General features: G+C 43.6%; 2 protein-coding genes across 4 annotated transcripts in view; one reads left to right on the top strand and one right to left on the bottom strand.

Moving 5' to 3' along the window:
• The window catches only part of Cops2 (COP9 signalosome subunit 2), a 257,228-nt gene that overhangs the window by 147,022 nt on the left and 92,640 nt on the right, over window positions 1-17,566 (top strand). The window lies entirely within an intron of this gene.
• Galk2 (galactokinase 2) overlaps window positions 1-17,566 on the bottom strand; it is a 139,213-nt gene that overhangs the window by 57,946 nt on the left and 63,701 nt on the right. For all 3 annotated transcript variants that reach the window (XM_051144543.1, XM_051144542.1, XM_051144544.1), the window contains exons 6-7: window positions 15,178-15,276; window positions 12,993-13,145 (exon numbers count right to left, since the gene is read on the bottom strand). In XM_051144543.1, the coding sequence (XP_051000500.1) occupies window positions 12,993-13,145; window positions 15,178-15,276 (252 nt within the window). The remainder of the gene's footprint in view (window positions 1-12,992; window positions 13,146-15,177; window positions 15,277-17,566) is intronic.

Raw genomic sequence — 17,566 nt, 5'->3', positions numbered from 1 at the left:
CAAATGTAGCAAAGATACCCATTGGACAAAAATCTGCCCTTGTCTCAATTGCTGATAGCTGAGGACAAGCAGCACAAGGAGGAAGTCAACTGCCTAAAGTTGTCAAGTCAAGGTAGGCCAGTCCTTCATAATTCCTGCTTCACAGAAAAGTCTGACAGACATTCTAGGCCAGGAGGCTAAAGACGGATGCTTCAACATTGCGGAGGAATCTTGGGTGACTGTCTAGGCACTCAGCAGTCTCTGTCATTTCTATGGTTTTGGAAGCTGCTTGCTATGTACTTCCTGTTTACTCAGGTAATGTTTAGCCTTCTCAGGACTCTGATAGGGTTGAAGACTAAACAATTACAGTCTTATTTTTTTTTCCTTATTACCAAATTCAGAAAATAAACTCATAAAAGGGATGTAAAGTTTATTAAGGGACATATTTTTATGAGACAGTTTTTGAGGTACATAAAAGCTTACATTGTAAAGGATTTAAGAAAATGCTTTCAGGTCTAAAATGATGTCTTGGGTTGATAAATATAATTTATGATGGAAAGTAAATTAGGTACAGAAATTTGGACTCACCAAGATAAGATAGACAATGGAGTATTTTCTCCAAGGTTGCCAAATACAAAAGTAGGCATTGTGAATGTAATTCTTACCTGATAGTTTTCATAATTGTTGTTATTATATATAGTTTATTGATGTTAGAGAAAGCATCTTACTGGACTAAAGGGGGGGATGTTGGGATAATCTCTTGTGCAGTGTGTAAAGATTGCTTTTGTATTGTACAATAAAAGGTGCTCCAGAGGAATCTCCATACCTGATCTCAAACTGTACTATAAAGCAATAGTAATTAAAACAGCATGGTACTGGCACAGCAACAGGCTGGTTGATCAGTGGAATCGAATCGAAGACCCAGATATGAATCCACACACATATGGTCACTTGATTTTTGACAAAGAAGCCAAATCCATTCAATGGAAAAAGGATAGCATCTTCAATAAATGGTGCTGGTCTAACTGGAGGTCTATGTGTAAAAAAATGAAACTGGACCCATATTTGTCACCTTGCACAAAACTCAAATCCAAGTCGATTAAAGACCTCAACATAAAACCAGAGACACTAAGCCACTTAGAAGAAAAAGTGGGAAAGAGCCTGGAACATATTGGCACAGGAGACAACTTCCTGAACAGAACACCAACGGCCCAGGCCTTAATGTCAACCATTAATAAATGGGACCTCATGAGGCTGAGAAGCTTCTGTAAGGCAGGAGACACTGTTAAGAGAACAAAGCGACAGCCTACAGACTGGGAAAAAATCTTCACCAACCCTACATCTGACAAAGGTCTAATATCCAAAATATATAAAGAACTCAAGAAATTAAACACCACCAAACCAAATAACCCAATTGAGAAATGGGGCTTGGAACTAAACAGAGAATTCTCAACAGAGGAGTATCAAATGGCTGAGAAACACTTAAAGAAATGCTCAACCTCCTTAGTCATCAGGGAAATGCAAATCAAAACAACTCTGAGATTCCATCTTACACCCATCAGAATGGCTAAGATCAAAAATTCAAGCAACACCACATGCTGGCGAGGATGTGGGGAGAGAGGAACACTCCTTCATTGCTGGTGGGAATGCAAACTAGTACAGCCACTTTGGAAATCTATCTGGTGCTATCTCAGAAAAATGGGAATAGGGCTTCCTCAAGACCCAGCTATTCCACTCCTTGGAATATACCCAGAAGATGCTCCAGCACACAACAAGAAACTTTGCTCAACCATGTTCATAGCAGCCTTATTCATAATAGCCAGAACATGGAAACAGCCTAAGTGTCCCTCAGTAGAAGAGTGGATAAAGAAACTGTGGTACATATACACTATGGAATACTACTCAGCTATTAAAAACAAGGAATTCCCAAAATTTGTGGATAAATGGATTGAGCTAGAAATGATCATAATGAGTGAGTTAACCCAGAAGCAGAAAGAATCAAATGGTATATACTCACTTATATCTGCATACTAGCCCAAGGGGCATGTCCCACAAAAGCCTTCACTTACCAGGAAACTGGGACAGAGGGGAAGGCATCCTATTGGGGACTCTAAATGAGAGACGCATGGGAGAACAGCAAAATAAAAGGATCCAGAGGGTCCTAGAAATCTACAAGTAGAACAATATGATAGGCAGATTTGGGCCCAGGGGTCCCGCTCAAACTAAGGCACCAGCCAAGGACAATACAGGAGGTAAACTTTAAACCCCTTCCCAGATCTAGCCAATGGTCAGAATATTCTCCACAGTTGAGTGGAGAGTGTGATACGACTTTCTCACATACTCTAGTGCCTCACATTTGACCATGTCCCCTGGAGGGGGAGACCTGGTGGCACTCAGAGGAAAGACAGCAAGTAGCCAAGAAGAGACTTGATACCCTATGAGAATATATAGGGGGAGGTGATCCCCCTCAGGAACAGTCATAGGGGAGGGGAATAATGGGAAAATGGGGGGGGGGGGAGGAATGGGAGGATACAAGGGATGGGATAAACATTGAGATGTAACAAGAATAAATTAATAAAAATAAAAAAATAAAATAAAATAAAATTTAAAAAAAAAAAAAAAAAAGATTGCTTTTGTATTATTCAAATGCTGATTTCTGTATCAGTAGAGACCGGAAAACAGGCCAGACTTTGGTACTGTTATATTTATGAAGCATCACTTGTAACAATGTTTTATAAACATCTTCTCCTTCATCTTTTGATTGGTTTAATAAAAAGATGAATGGCCTATAGCACAGCAGGACAGGTTAGGCGGGGCATCTGGCAGAGATAGGAACTGGGGAGGCAGGGCGTGGGGGGAAGGGTGAGGGGCGGGGACGGATCAGGCACAGGTGAACATCAGCCAGACACAGAGGAAGAAGCAGGTGCTGGTACTAAGGGGAGGTAACAAGCCACATGACAGAATGTAGAGTAGAATAAACAGGTTAATTTAAGTTATAACAACTAGTTGGGAACAAACCTAAGCTAAGGCCAAGTTTTCATATTAGCAAAAACTCTCTGTGTTATTACCTGGGCAGCTACTGGGTCAAGAAAGTCCAGCAATAACTGGCAACCACCGTCAGTACTCCGTGGCTTCCCCCTACACTTATTCCTACCTAAAGATACATGCTTAACATTTAGAAGCTATTATTTGTACAAGACAGTGTGAGCATGCAATGTTTGTCTTTGTGAGCCTGGGTTCCATCCATTTCCTTGCAAATTTCCTAGCTTCAGTTCTCTTTATGGCTGAATAAAAGTCATTGTGCATATGTGCCAACACATTTTCATTAACCACTCATCTGTTGAAGGACATCTAAACCAATTCCATTTCCTTGTGAGCAGAGGCAAAAAACATGGATGTGCAGTGTTCCATACTGGCTGCACCAATTTACTCACCGGTTACCCCAGCACGATGAGTAAGGTTTTCTCTTTCCCCACACCCTTGCAAGCACCTGTCAGTCATATCTTGATGATAGCCAGTCTAACTGGGGTAAGGTTAAATAGCGAAGTATTTTTTATTCGAATTTTTCTGATGGCTAAGGATGTTGAACATTTAAAAAGACAGTTACTGGCCATTTGTACTTAACTGAGAACTGGCTGTTCCGTTCACTTGCCCGTTTACTTATTGGCAATGGATTTGTTCATATTTATTTATATTTATTTCATTTAGATGTTTCTTCACTTTCTGGTGTATGGCTAGCAAAAAATGTTCCCACATCCTGTAGGTTTTCTGGTCACTCTGTTGTTTTTTTTACTGTGGGAAAGCATTTTAATTTCATATTATTCCATTTGTTAATTTAGAGAAACTAAATTATTTGGGATTCTAGCTAGAAATTTCCTGCTTATGCCTACACCACCCAGAAGCATTTACTCTTATCGGTTTCAGCATTTCTGCTTTTAAAGTGGTGCTTTTAATCCAGTTTGAACTGATTTTTGTACAAAGTGAAAGAGATACACATCTAAGTCTACTCTTCTACAAATGGATGTCCAGTGTTGCCAGCACTACTTATTGAATCGATGTCTTTTCTTTTTCCAGTTCATGTTTCTTATACCTTGGTTAAAAATTAAATGGGTTGGGCTGGAATTTTTTTTTTGACGAGAACCCAAGTAAGGTTCCGACGCACACCAAACAACTCACAACCATCTACAACTCCAGCTCCAGAAAATTCAGTGGCATCTTCTGGCCTCTACAAGCACCTGCACTCACATCCACACAGGCACACATATAGATCTTTCTAAAGATTTTATTTTTATTTTGTAATTCTGTGGGGAGGTTAAGCATACATGAGGACAGGTGTCTGTACAAGCCAGAGGCACTAGGTCCCATAGAGCCAGATTTACAGATGATTAAAATGCAAAAACAAACAAACAAACAAAGGAACAAACAAACAAAAACAACTGTGTTTAATAACATTAAAGCAAGGGGAAAGCAGTGTGTTATTTTTTAAGTATCTTCTAAAGACTTGCCCTTCCATAGTCAACACTGAATGCTATGTATTCTCCAAGTTAATCTGATTAAAACTAAAACTAAGTGTGACTCAAGAAATTCTTCCACTCTATCTGAAATGCATGTCAAGTGTAATCCATGGTCGGCATCCTTTTTTGAATGAAACTGAAAATGGGAAAGAGGAAGCAACAATCTTCTTGAGTGACAAATGAAGATGAAATGATGAATAACAGGAGATGTGAAAGACAAGGAAGCTGCCCTGCATGGTAGCCATGTACCCAACTATTACTAACCCTGTTTGCCTAACATGTGTTTGTGTAAGGGAAGAAAGCAGGATGCTCATTTTTCTATGGAGAGGCTCATGGACTCTCTGCAGCAAGTATTTAGGATTAAAGATTTAATGTGCTATTTCTCATAAATTTGAAAAGCTAGAATGAGTGTGAATGATATCTCAACTCTCCTCCATTCTTGGAAAGAAACCAATTTACACTTTAGGATGAGATATTGCCTTCTTTTATTCCTCCTTTAACAATGAACGGTGCTGTCCATGTTCACAGCTTGGTAAGGTTGATTGTTTTTATTTTTCTGCTGCAATAGCGATCTACAACTGGCCTAGTTTGACATGTTCATTGGTGCAAAAGTGCACCAGTGCCATGGGAGTAACCAATCACTTGTGAATGGATGTAAGGCTCACTCCACAAGATTAAACCTATACTGGGAATAATTATTGGGTCCAAACACCTGTTGCTAGACCAGCCATAGGTCCTGGGGGAAAAACTGCTATGATTATTCCACTGAATAAACATAGTATTAAAGCAATTCCTAATTATTTATTATTATATCCACAAATTACTGCATCTTCCAGCTCATACCAGAAAAGCTTCTTTCTGCTATAGAGGCGATTAATACAGACACAATCGGTTAAGTTGCAGAGAATAAGATACTGCAAAATTCTCAGCATCAATGGGGCAACATAACATATTCTTTCTTTCCAGTGCCCATTAAGAAAGGAGGGATGGAAAGAGTCTAAGATCCAGAGGAAGTGCTGGAAAGATGACTCAGAGGTTAAGAACACTGCCTGCTCTTCTAAAGGGCCTGAGTTCAATTTCCAGCAACAACATGATGGCTCACAACCATCTACAATAAAATCTGGTGCCCTCTTCTGGCCTGCAGGTGTTACATGCAGGCAGAACACTGTATACATAATAAATAGATAAATAAACCTTTAAAGAAGAAGGAGGAGGAGGAGGAGCCAGAGGGAGTGCAAGACTAAAAGGAAACAGTGTTTTCCAGACACAACAGGGTAGTTGCAAAATAAACTCAGAGCAATTGTGACAGCAAGCACAAAACCTGTACAAGCTCAGGTCAGATAAAATCTGAGCATGGAAAGGCGAGGTAGACAAGATGTCCCACTCCTACCTGAGAGGTGACTGGCAGCTAATAGCTACTGGAGAATGGAGAGCCAATTTTCTTTAAGTCTGATTTAAGAACAGCCCCTGGTAGTTCAACCATGTTCCTGTGTATGGCCACACACTCCAATAACTGGGCTTGATGGTTTAGTCAGGGGCTTGTACTTTGGCGTCTTAGTGTTGTTGTTTCATTTTGGTTTGGTTTTTGAGGCAGGATCTTACTATGTCACAATGGCTGGCCTGGAAATTACTATCAGGCTGTCCTCTGCTTCCCCAATGCCCTACCCAGTACCACCTCCCAAGATGAACTCTAGAGTTTACTTTTTTTAAAAAGACACAAATGTGGCTGAGTAAGGGATAATGTGGATCTGAAAAGAGTTGGGGAAGGGGTGATTACTATCAAAACACGTGGCATTAAATTCTCAAACAACTAATTGAGAAAAAGGAATTGTACCTGCTTTTCACCAAATGAAGTCTTACTTATTAGTAAATTTGGTTTTTAAAGTGTGTTTTATCTGTATCATCTTGGAGTAATGTGTACCCAATAGCCAAATTCTGTTGCCAGTTTCAATGAGAAAGTACCTTTAAACACATGTGGATTTATACAATTAAATTCCAATCATATTCCAACTGAGTGTGATGGTACATGCTCTTAATCCCAGCATTTAGGAGATGGAGGCTGGAGGATGGCAATTTTGAGGCCATTCTAGATCCATTCCAGGCCTGTTTAGGACAAAGCAAGGTCCTCAGAAGACATCCTCGAGACTTAGAGGTTCTGAATTTGATTAAAAGCTTCAGCCATAAAAGTTATGGCCTGTCTTCTCGTTATCTCTCTGAAGACATTTCCCCCAAAGGGCCTGGCAGTTTCACTACAGTTTCAGAGACACCATTTAGCACCCAGGAGCCTTCCTGTGTCCTTGGAAGAGAGTAGTCACAGCATGACTGTCACATGTATCACAATTGTTCCAGGTTGCTGTGGCTCTGGCACAGAAACTTGAATTCCATGCTGAAACCCTGAAAATAATGTTGTATATGTTTGGAGTTTCCTTAGGACAACAATACTTACTCATCAACCTCAAGATAAAAAACAAATGAGTAAGCCCTCAAGGAAAACACTGGAGTCTTCCACCTCCCAAAGAGGAAGTGTGTCCCAGCAGAAAGTGGTCATTGAGCACACATTGCTTCTGCCACGTTGTGTATGGATAAGATGCTACGAGGCTTACTATTAAAACAATGCCCTATGTAATCTTAACAATTATCTCAATGAGTGGATTCCAAATTTAAAAATCTGAATCTTTATTAAAAAAAAAAAAAGGTCAACCCCTAAATTTTCCAGGAAGAAAAAGACAAGCAAAAACTTATTTTCCTAAATTATTGTAGCTGTACTCTCTCAACTTCACAACCTTATAAAGCAGGAATCAACTAGAAGATTCTGATGAGAGTTGAGAAATACATTAATCTATGTGACAATGTTAAGTCATTAGGAGTCAGTTTAATACTACACCCATTTAGCAGAATAACAGTAGTGGTAGATGGTGGTCAATATAGAAACCCAGGATTGATGGCAGGGTAGAGGAGGAAAGACTTTTGAACACTCATTTCTAAAAGGGACATCTGTATCACACCCCTTTTCCTGAGGCTTGGGGATCTTTGCAGAAAAGAGAACATAGCCAGAGGCAGTGGACAACAAGTGTTTGTTTAATGTCACTCTCTTCTTTCACACCCAGTTTTACCTGGGACATGAACTGCATCCATCTTTTAACTTCTGTGTCCCTAATTGGCTGACATGAGGCCAGGGTGAACATCTATTGAATAAGGAATGACTACTATGTCCCAATTATTTTTCTCCACTGGACACCATTTTACAAATCTAGGAATCCCTCTATATACCTAAGAAATATATGTGCTGCAAATTGCAGAGGGATCGCTACTTAGCTTAGAAATAAGGGAGTCAAGTAAGGCTTCTTTGAGGGCCATTTAGAAATATTTCAAAGAGAGCTAAGGAAAAGAAAAAAAACTGTCCTGGATATGTGGGAAGTCCCCCGAGATGAGAGTGGTGGCTATGCTGTAGTGGCTGCAGGGGATGCTGGGAGATGCTGAGGTAAGACGCATTACCCTTAGGCCTTCAGTGACAGTGAAGTGTGGGGAGAGGACAATTAATAATTAGAGATCAAAACATGGGGCTGGTTCCCATTAGAGAAATTTTCACTAGTGTGGTCCAGGAACCCAAACTGCCAGTCTTGGAATGCCGTAACCTAAAACCATAGAACTTCAGCCCGAAGGCCTGTGGCCAGAGCCTTGGACCAGGGTTGAACTGTGAGCAGCCAGCACTTCCCTTATTTGCATAGCAGAGATTACACAACAAAAAATTACATGGGCAGCAGATGAAGTGCCCAGCCATCCTGTACTGCCCTCCTTCTCATGGCAGGAACTAGGGGCCAGGAAAGTGCACACAAAGACCCTCATCCTAACACGAAGGAAGCCCAGCCCCGCACCCGCACCTCAGTCAACAGACCTGTGCTGCTGGTGGTACTGTGGTCCCTGCCTGAATCACTTCCTTCTTGCACTGTACACCATAAGGTATTTTTCCTGTGATGGTTGAAAGAGTGAAGTCCTCCACTGCCTCACAGTTGCTTCCTGACTACTGGCCTCTCAGCTTAGTTCAGTACAACAAGGCTTTTTTTACTTTATTCCAAAGCAATGGCAGGCTTTGGGGAAGTGGCAAACAAGGCAGCTGCTTGATCAGGCTTAAGTTTCTAAACCATCAATGCATTGTTTTTAGAATGAGTGAGAAGATGACAAACAGAGATTTTAGGACCAGTGCAGAAGAGAGTGCTGGGGGTCGCTACGTGCCAATCTGACAAGAATAAAAGGCTTTGGGGGAGGGGGAGGCTGAGCTCAGTGTGGGAGTGCTGACTTGAGAGGGCTATAATTCTTCCAAATAGAGATCGCTAGCAAGGAATCGACACTTTGGGAACTCAGCCAAGATGGCCTACACAGAGGGTGTTCACAAGAATTTACCTGCTTAGGGACGAGAACAATTGGAAGAAAAGTAGAAGGAAGTGCAGGGGAGACCCTGGCCCCGAATCTATACCCTGGTGTCCAGCCTGTTGTCTGCAAGTTCCTGGCCACATGCTGTTCTGGGTACCCTGTAATGGGCCACGTCTTTGTCCTGACTTAGCGTATCACATTGCTCCTTACCCACTACGTGTGACCTGCTTCCTTTATGCATCTGAATTTTAACTCCACTCTTTCTGGTCCTGTGTCCTGAAACTCTGCACACCGTCCGGTGGTGACTCAGTAAATGTTTTCTTAACAGATTTAAAGCTTGACTGCCAAAGGTTCTACACTGTGGAACCTCCCTCCCGATAGGTATTTTCCTAGCAGACATATGAAGAAATCTTCTTTCTGCGCTCATGGGGATACCAGCACGTCTGTATTGTCAGCCATTGGTGATGCCTCAATTCAAATATAAAGTGTCTGATGAGATGGAAGGGACAAGGCTGCCAAGATCTTTGTTGGGAAAACAAGATCAGATGATCTCTTTTTTTTAAGACACAGTTTCTCTGTGTAGCTCTGGCTATCCTGGGCTTGCTTTGTAGACCAGGCTGTCCTCAAACTCACAGCGATCCTCCTGCCTCTGCCTCCCGAGTGCTGGGGATTACAGGCGTGTGCCACCACACCCAGCCCTCAGTCAGATGTTCTCATCTCCTCAGCTATCTTTCTCCACAGGGGAACAAACTCAACACCTATTGGATCTTTAAAATATGTCTGCTTTTATTCTGGCCCGCAAGTCACAAATAGCCACTGTCCTCTCTTCCCCAGCATCACCTAAGAAGACTCAGCTGTGAAGTTTGTTGGTGTATAGGCAGCCTGCTTCTCAGTTGCTTAGCAACCTGATGATATTACCTGCTACCACCAGATAAAAGACAGGACAAATATCTGTTCTCTCCTCTCTCCCTCTCCTCTCTCTCCTCTCTCTCCCTTTGTCTCCCTGAGGCATCCCTGCCCCCTCCCCACTTTCTCCCCTCCCCACTTTTACAATAAATCTTATACTATGTATGTTGCATGGCATCTATATTTTAAAATATTACAACATTTTGGTGCCAAAAATGGTGGGGCTCTTCTGGTAGTGTCTGCCAGGACAGGCCGGAATACCTTCAACTTGCTATGCATGCCAGCTGCAACAACAAATTTGCCTTCTGTTCCACAGATCACTAACAGCTGCTCCATCCAACACTTACCCATTAATTGGTAGGTTTTTCCCCTTCCTGGCCAGAGCAACCAGCAACCTTAACACAGACACCTTCCCCGGGTAAGACTTTCTTCTCCTATTGGCACTGTGTTCTTTCCCATTTTCTCACATGCCAAAAATTCTGGTACCAGGTGAAATTGTGCCACCTGGGCATCTGCCCTGGCCCCTGGCAAATCTTGTGATGATATTTTTTGACCAGATTGTCCCCCTGAGCCTTCTGGGACACCATTGGGTTGGGCTTGAGACTGGATCATTCATGTATGTATTTATTCCCATCCTGTTGGGAAGACTCATCTTTGCTAAAGGGCTGAGGATGGTTCCTGAGCCCCCATACAGGAGTTGGTAAAAACGGTTTTTAAAGTCTTTAAAGCCCTAGAGGAGCCTTTCCAAAAGGCTCAACTATAGCACAGAACTATGCTCCAGGCATTGGCCACTGCCCTGAGGCTATTGGCATTCCCTCAGAGGAAACAGAGGTCTGCAATGGCCCCTCCTGCCAGGACCAGGCTGAGTCAACTCTGCCAGGGTTTTGAATGCAGCCAAGAGAGGACACTGGTCCCTGCATGCTGCCAGGCTGGCCTCTAGAAGTCAAAATGCTCCTGTGCAGGCTTGTCCTCTGTGCTCAGCCATGGCGGCTCAACCAGCACAGCGCCACAGACACTTCCAGCCTTCAAGCTCCTTGGCCTGGCAGAGGACAGATGGCTTCTAGACTCAGCAACCTCGCCGAGCCCAGGGTAATGCTGCAGATCTGTTTTAACCTCATACTCAGGTCTCATGGTCACATTGCCAGCTTCTGTCATGGCAGGCTTCAGATGCCTTCTCGGCCTCTTCCTATGCAGGGGATCAGGCCTTAAGTCTCACTCCTAGAGCTGATACTGTCAGGTTTAGATACAGTCCATCTTGTTACTATAAAGGTCTCAGATGCAAACCATTCCTTTAGCTAAAGGACAGTGACAGCTCACAGCAACCTGTGTCTAATTAGATAAGGATCCAGAAGTTTAAATTAAAAAGGAAAGCTTCTAAAAAAGTACTTGAGGGTCTGAGAAACCATTTTTAAGGCTGGTAAATGCAAGTTATGAAAGTTGGAGGGTCTAAAAGATGATTTAAGGTATCCAAAATAGATAAAAATGCTTTAGATTTCTTGTAAGCTACAGGAAATCCACCCGAATCCCCGTCTCAAGTCAAGTGGAAATCCAGACAAGCACTGCCAATCAACAGCCCGAGTTTCCCATCTGTTGCCTATTTCAGAGGGTGGGATTCCTTCCTCTTCCCCTTCCCCTTCCCTTCCCCTTCCCCTTCCCCTTCCCCTTCCCCTTCCCCTTCCCCTGGCTTTTGGATTCCCCTCCCCCAACTTTCTGGCTACCCAATCGCTACATTCTTGCAACTAATAGCAGCTGATGGGTAAATCTTCCCTTCTGACATAAATGCTTCCTGCCGTTCTTTCCAACCTACATCTAAACACTTCATCTAGGACCCTCCCCCCTGGATGAGCTTTCTTTTTACCAGCACATGCCCCACCCCCCCCTCCACCCGCCCCCCCCAACACACACCCCTGCACGTGATTGAAACCCTAGTACTAGGTGACCGGATTTGTTCAGGCTGTGCCCTTGGTCTCTGACCTGCATTGACTAGCTTCTGGAACAAACTGTACCAATGTCCTCAGGTCAAACCTCGCTCTTGGGATGCCTTGATGGGTCACTGACTCCTACCCTCCCCATGAGACAGCCCATTTGCCCATTTCTCCGGGTTCCCCTCTGCGATGCCTTCTGGAGAATCTCAAATCCCTATGCTGGCATTAAGGGCTTCCAAGCTTACACGCCTCTGCAACCAAACTTGACCTCAATATCTCTTAGACAGCAAATTCAAAACAGAACTTTTTAATTATTGCTAAAAATCAGGTAAATGGAAGGAGGTTCCCTATGCTCAAGTTTTTCCCTTCTTCATTCTCCCAAAAGTTTTACATGTACACCTAAGAGAATTTTCTTCCTAACCTATTTAACTTTGTCTTCTGCCCATATGTGTGTGTGTGTGTGTGTGTGTGTGTGTGTGCGCGCGTGTGCGCCAGTATCCTGCCAGGTCCGGGTTTTCTACAACCATGACAGCGCCAAAGCAGGCACCCACAGGTGCTCCAGTCCAGCCTCGCAGGCTGAGTCAAGCCGGACCTGCACTTTCCCTCCCAGCCACAGATGTTCTCAGATCCTGGACAGCACCAAAACAGCCAGCTGTGCCAGGACTTTGCCAGCCTGCTCTCCCACCCCTCTTCTCTCAGGGTTCCCCCAAAGATGTCTTCGCGCCAAGTCAGCAGGCAGCAGCCATTTTCTAACACAACTCCCTCAGTCCCACCTCACCAGCCCTTCCTAGTTCTTCATTTTTTTAATTAAACAAAAAGGGAAGAATGTTAGCATATAGACAACCTGCCTCTAGGTTGCTTAGCAACCTGACATCATCACCTCTAGATAAAAGATAAGCCAAATATCTGCGCGCACGCTCTCGCTCTCTCTCTCTCTCTCTCTCTCTCTTCCTTGGCTTCTTTCCCTCTGTCCCCCTGGGGTGCCTCCTCCCCCCTTTTTTCTTCCCCCCACTTCTACAATAAATGTTATACCATACATGTTGCATGGCATTTATGCTTTTAAATATTACAACAAAGTTCATCCAGTTTTTAAAGAGCTATTGGAGAGCAGAAGACGCATCTGTTAGTTTATCTATTTGAAATCAGATTGTTCTGGACCCAAAGACCTGCTGTTAGAATGCTTGTGGCTGCAGTCAAGAGTGTTGCTCTAAAGTGTAAGGAAAACTACGAACCAATAGAAAATAAGTAGGAAAAAAACAGGCACACTGTACGACTCACTTGCTTACAACATCCATACCTTCGCAGCCAGCCGACACTCCATCACCCTGATGTTGAAATGGGAAGTGGCCGCCTTGTTCATCTCCACACAACTGTTGGCAATCACAAAGACTGCTCCACTGGGTAGCTTCACATCAGTTGCCCTGAGAGGACTAAATTCTATTAACTTGGCCTATTGGGGAAAAAAAGTGGCAGAGGAGGCAACAGTTTATTAGGAGTCAGGAAGATGTTCAAGCTTTTATGTGTTTATTTTATTTTAAGAAAGTCTTCTTTGAAAATGCTGAATTCATGCAAACACCATTGACTGATAGCCAGGCATCACAATAGTGAATGAAACACTGTTCATTTCTGCCCTCCTGGAGCCCACAGTTGCTGCGAGAAGACATAAAATTACGTTTCCACATTGCAAGTGTCACAGTGGCAGCACTGCGAAGTTCAGACTCTTATACACACACTTAATAGAAGGGCCTAATCAGACAACTTAGGGTAGCCTTTGAAAAAGGAAATTTAGGGGATTGGGGATTTAGCTCTGTGGCAGAGCACTTGCCTAGCAAGGGCAAGGCCCTGGGTTCAGTCCTCAGCTCTGAGAAATAAAAAATAAAAAATAATAAAAATAATAAAGAAAAAAGTATTTATTTAAAAAAGAAAGAAAAAGGAAATCTATACTGAGTCTTAAATGATGCTTGAATATTTCTAGGCTTTTGTGGATTCTGCCTGAGGTTTAATTAAGACATGAAGACATTTATATAGTTTAGGCTGTTGGCTTTTGCTGGGGCAGTCTCTCGGCTAGCTTCTAACTTAACCCGACTTCCCTATCCCTGTCTTTCCCTGTGGTTCTCACTGCTTGGTTTACAGCTTTGTCCTGTCTCTCCTCTGCTCTCCGTCTCCAGGGAGTTCTTCCTGGCTCAGCTCCAAGATGTCAGGTCTAGTTATGTAGAAAGCCACGTTCCTTACTCCGTTGGCTTTAGGGACTACAGGAGGAAAGTCGTCTTCCCCAGGGCACCTTGCCTTTTTATTTCAAAGGCAGGTAAGGGGTTACAAACATTTACATATCCTGCTAGCTGGCTCAAATTAATAATTGAAAATACAGGGACACACCTTCACACAACGTGTGGGAAGATCATGCCAACACTTGAATATGTCAAAAAGAAGGAAGAGTTTCTGTCTTTGTGGAGAGGGCAACAAATGACACTGCTGTGGATGGAGCTTTGTGCACTGACCTCTGGCTCAGAGTGAGAGGCTGTGGCAGAGGAGGAGGGTCTGGTGCTGATGGACTTTGCAAGTCCAGAGAAGGAGGACTCTCTCTCCAGACCCTGCACCTAACTTACACTAACAGCCGAACTCCCATCACCACATCTGCTTGCCAGTTCGCATCTAAAACATCTAAAGTATAATTTCAGCATTCAAACAAATGTCCTTATACCTCATGTCTTTGGCTTAGAAGATTCAACCAAAACATACTCTTTCTTAATCAGAAGGGTCCAGGTGTTCCTGGAAAACAGCCAAGCCTCAAGGAATCTGACGCAAAGCTAAGAAAGACCTTAAAGAGACGCCTGCTTCTATTTTGGAAATGGGCAGTTTGCAGGCAAAACCCCAAACCTCTGCTTCGCCTGAAGGAGCTGATAGCCAAGAGGAAGTGGCATTGAACCCAAGAATTTATCCCTGGCCTGCCATCCACATTCCTCCTCCCACCACCAAAGCCCCAGAAATGTTGACAGTGAAAAATGACACCAAAGAATAATTTACAAAAAGAGGGGCTGTGCATATATGTGGCAAGCGAACTAACATTTGGGTTTAAAGCCAACGTGAGATTATGAAACACCACAAGATGAAGTGATTTCATGCAAGGTCAGGAAAGAAGGTCCCCAGGAGGGAATTGAGAAATCTCATCTTAACAATGAGATATGGAGGGGGAGGGGGAGAGGGAGGGGGAAGAGTAGGAGAAGGAGGAGAAGGTAAAGGAGAAGACACATGAGAAAAATAAGTTTGAAATGTGATTCTGGATTCTGAAGGAAGGAGGAACGAATAGGAAATAGAGGACACTCACTACTGGTAGCCCTGAGCTACAGGCCAGTTGGGCACTGGTCTACAATAGAGCCTGAAAGAACAGACTTCCCATAGCCATGCATGCTGGGGGCTAAGAGCCTTCCCCTCTATGGATACTTTCCCAAGTCGAAATTTCCAGATGGCTCGATGCTACTCACAGTTCCTTCTTCTGCAAGAAATGATATGGACTGGTCCATGCCTCCTCCTTCAGTGCCTATGTAACGCTCACTCTTGGCACAGATTTCTGCAAGTTCCACCTGGGAAAGGAAACATTCATTTGTACTTGGATATAGTTGTCATTAGCAATCGGGCACCTCCATGGCCAGCTGCAGGGGATTTGAGGATGGCAAGACATCAGGCATTCCGACAGCCAGCGTCAGAAACTCAGTGACAGCAGGACTCATCATCACCAGCTGCCTACACTCAACTCCGCCACCTAAATCCCAACAGTTGTAACCTATTTTTCATGCCAGATGTGTCAGGTAGGTTTGAATTCCAGTACCAGCTCTGGTCAGTTACATAACAAGCGGGTAGAAGAATGCTCTTGTCACAGCACTTCTGGCCTACCATCGAATCCGGTAGGAAAACTTACCAAGATCAAGTAATAACCCCATGGTAGGTCTAGAATGAGAACAGAGCATGCATGCTGTTTTCTTCTGTCCCTAAAAGACCCCTCAATGCACACAGCATCCCTCATCTCTCTGTCGACACCACCTCTCTCCTCTGGCACTAATTCCTTTGCATTTGTCTCCAGACAGTGACAGTAATGATTCTAGTGCCTCCAAAGCCAAGGCAGGGCCAGAGCCCCAAGCCAAAAGTAACACTGCCTCTCTGACATGTCCGTTAAGTGCAAGGACAGAGCGTCTAACTCTAGGTACAACTCTGAAGAGGAAACCTGGATAGAGAGCTGCGGTCCTGATCCATACTGAAGATGTTACGGGTTCCTTAGTTGCTTCCTACATCCAGAGCCTTCTAAACTTGCAATCAAGCTGAACATGGAGTTGGGTTATTTAATCATTCTTTTCCAAGTAGAGGTGTCTTCTTGACCATCTCATACATAACTATACAACCTGGCGTTACTTCCTATATAAATCCTATTGCCACTCAATATCCAGATTTCATTGCCATATATATGAGCAAGCTGGCCACTCAGATCTTCTGCCATCATGGAGGCTTCCTGAAATGCTGTGTCCACTCTGGTGTCCCATTTCTCTCAGTCCCTGCAGCTCTGAGAGTGTCATTCAATTACCCACATTGTTATTGGGTTGGTTGTTCATTCTTCTGAAGTTCAGGACTTTATTTCTCACTTGTTTCATTATATGTTCAGAGTGATCCCGCAGAAACACTGCTGTGCTACAGGCACCCCTTGCCCACTTGCTTACCTACATCTCTCAACATGGTGCATGAGTTCTTCAATGACTTAGCTCTCTGCTCATCTATCCAGCTTGTTTTCCCACCACTATTCCCTTCCATCCAGAAACACGGAACACATGCTGTTCTTTCTGACTACCCAGCACTCACCTCTCCTCAGGAACCTTCTATCCTCCTTTCAACAACCCAATATCCCCAAATTCACATGTGCCATAGAATTCCTCTCTGTTCTCCCTATTTCTAACATGACAATTTTGTAAAGTAATTTTTACTCTCCATATGTAATTGTTGTCTGGGAAGCTTACTGCCTCCTTCTGCTAACCTAGGCCCACTGCTGGAAGCTTCTATCCTCCATACAATCTAATCTAGGCTTAGAATGTTTTCAGCCTCTGAGACTTACTGCTGAATGACCTCACCCTTTCTAGTTCTTTCTGATCTCAGGCTGGCTGGTTCAACTCTGCTGTTCCAGCTCAAGCTCCTCTCCAAGCTGACTGGTTCAATCTGGCTTCTCTCTTGGGCTGTGAATTGCTCTCTCTGGCCTCAAACTAGCCATAGCAATCTGTTCTAAGGTGCTGGCTCCTTTTCATTCTCTGGCTTATTCTGTCTTCACCTGTGTCTAGCTTGTTCTTTCTTCAACCTCTCTCTGTAAGATGCTCCTGGTAAAACTGCCTCTGAATTCCACAAACTAAACTGCCATGGACTCAACTCCACTGCTCTGCCTCTCAACTCAATGACTCAACTGAACTGCCGCAACAGAACTGGCTAGAATCCAGAGATCTGCATGCCTCCGTCTTCTGAGTGCTGGGATTAAAGGCCTGTACCACCATGCCTGGACCTAAGCTTTTCTTTACCTGAAACTTGCTCTATACCAGACTGGCCTTGAACTCAGAAATCTGCTTGCCTCTGTCTCCTAGGATTAAAGGTATGTCTATATCCCAGCAGGATCACACAGACCTAGAAGGCCTTTGGATGTGATCTCTTGCCAGAACAGCCATGCTTTGGATTACAATTCCTCTACAAATTGAGTTATGCTTTACGTAGATTTACTCATCTCTCTCCAGCATGCTATGGTAGTTCATGTAGCTCTGTATCGGCTATTTCCACATGGCTGTCAACTTGACAACATCTGGAATGAACTGCAATCCAAAAGGAAGCGCACGCCTGTGAGAGATTATT

The sequence above is a fragment of the Acomys russatus genome, chromosome 4 (assembly GCF_903995435.1).
Source record: "Acomys russatus chromosome 4, mAcoRus1.1, whole genome shotgun sequence".
NCBI classification, from domain to species: domain Eukaryota; kingdom Metazoa; phylum Chordata; class Mammalia; order Rodentia; family Muridae; genus Acomys; species Acomys russatus.
Note: the sequence above shows the minus strand (reverse complement) of the source record. Positions and strands in the feature narration are given on the sequence as shown.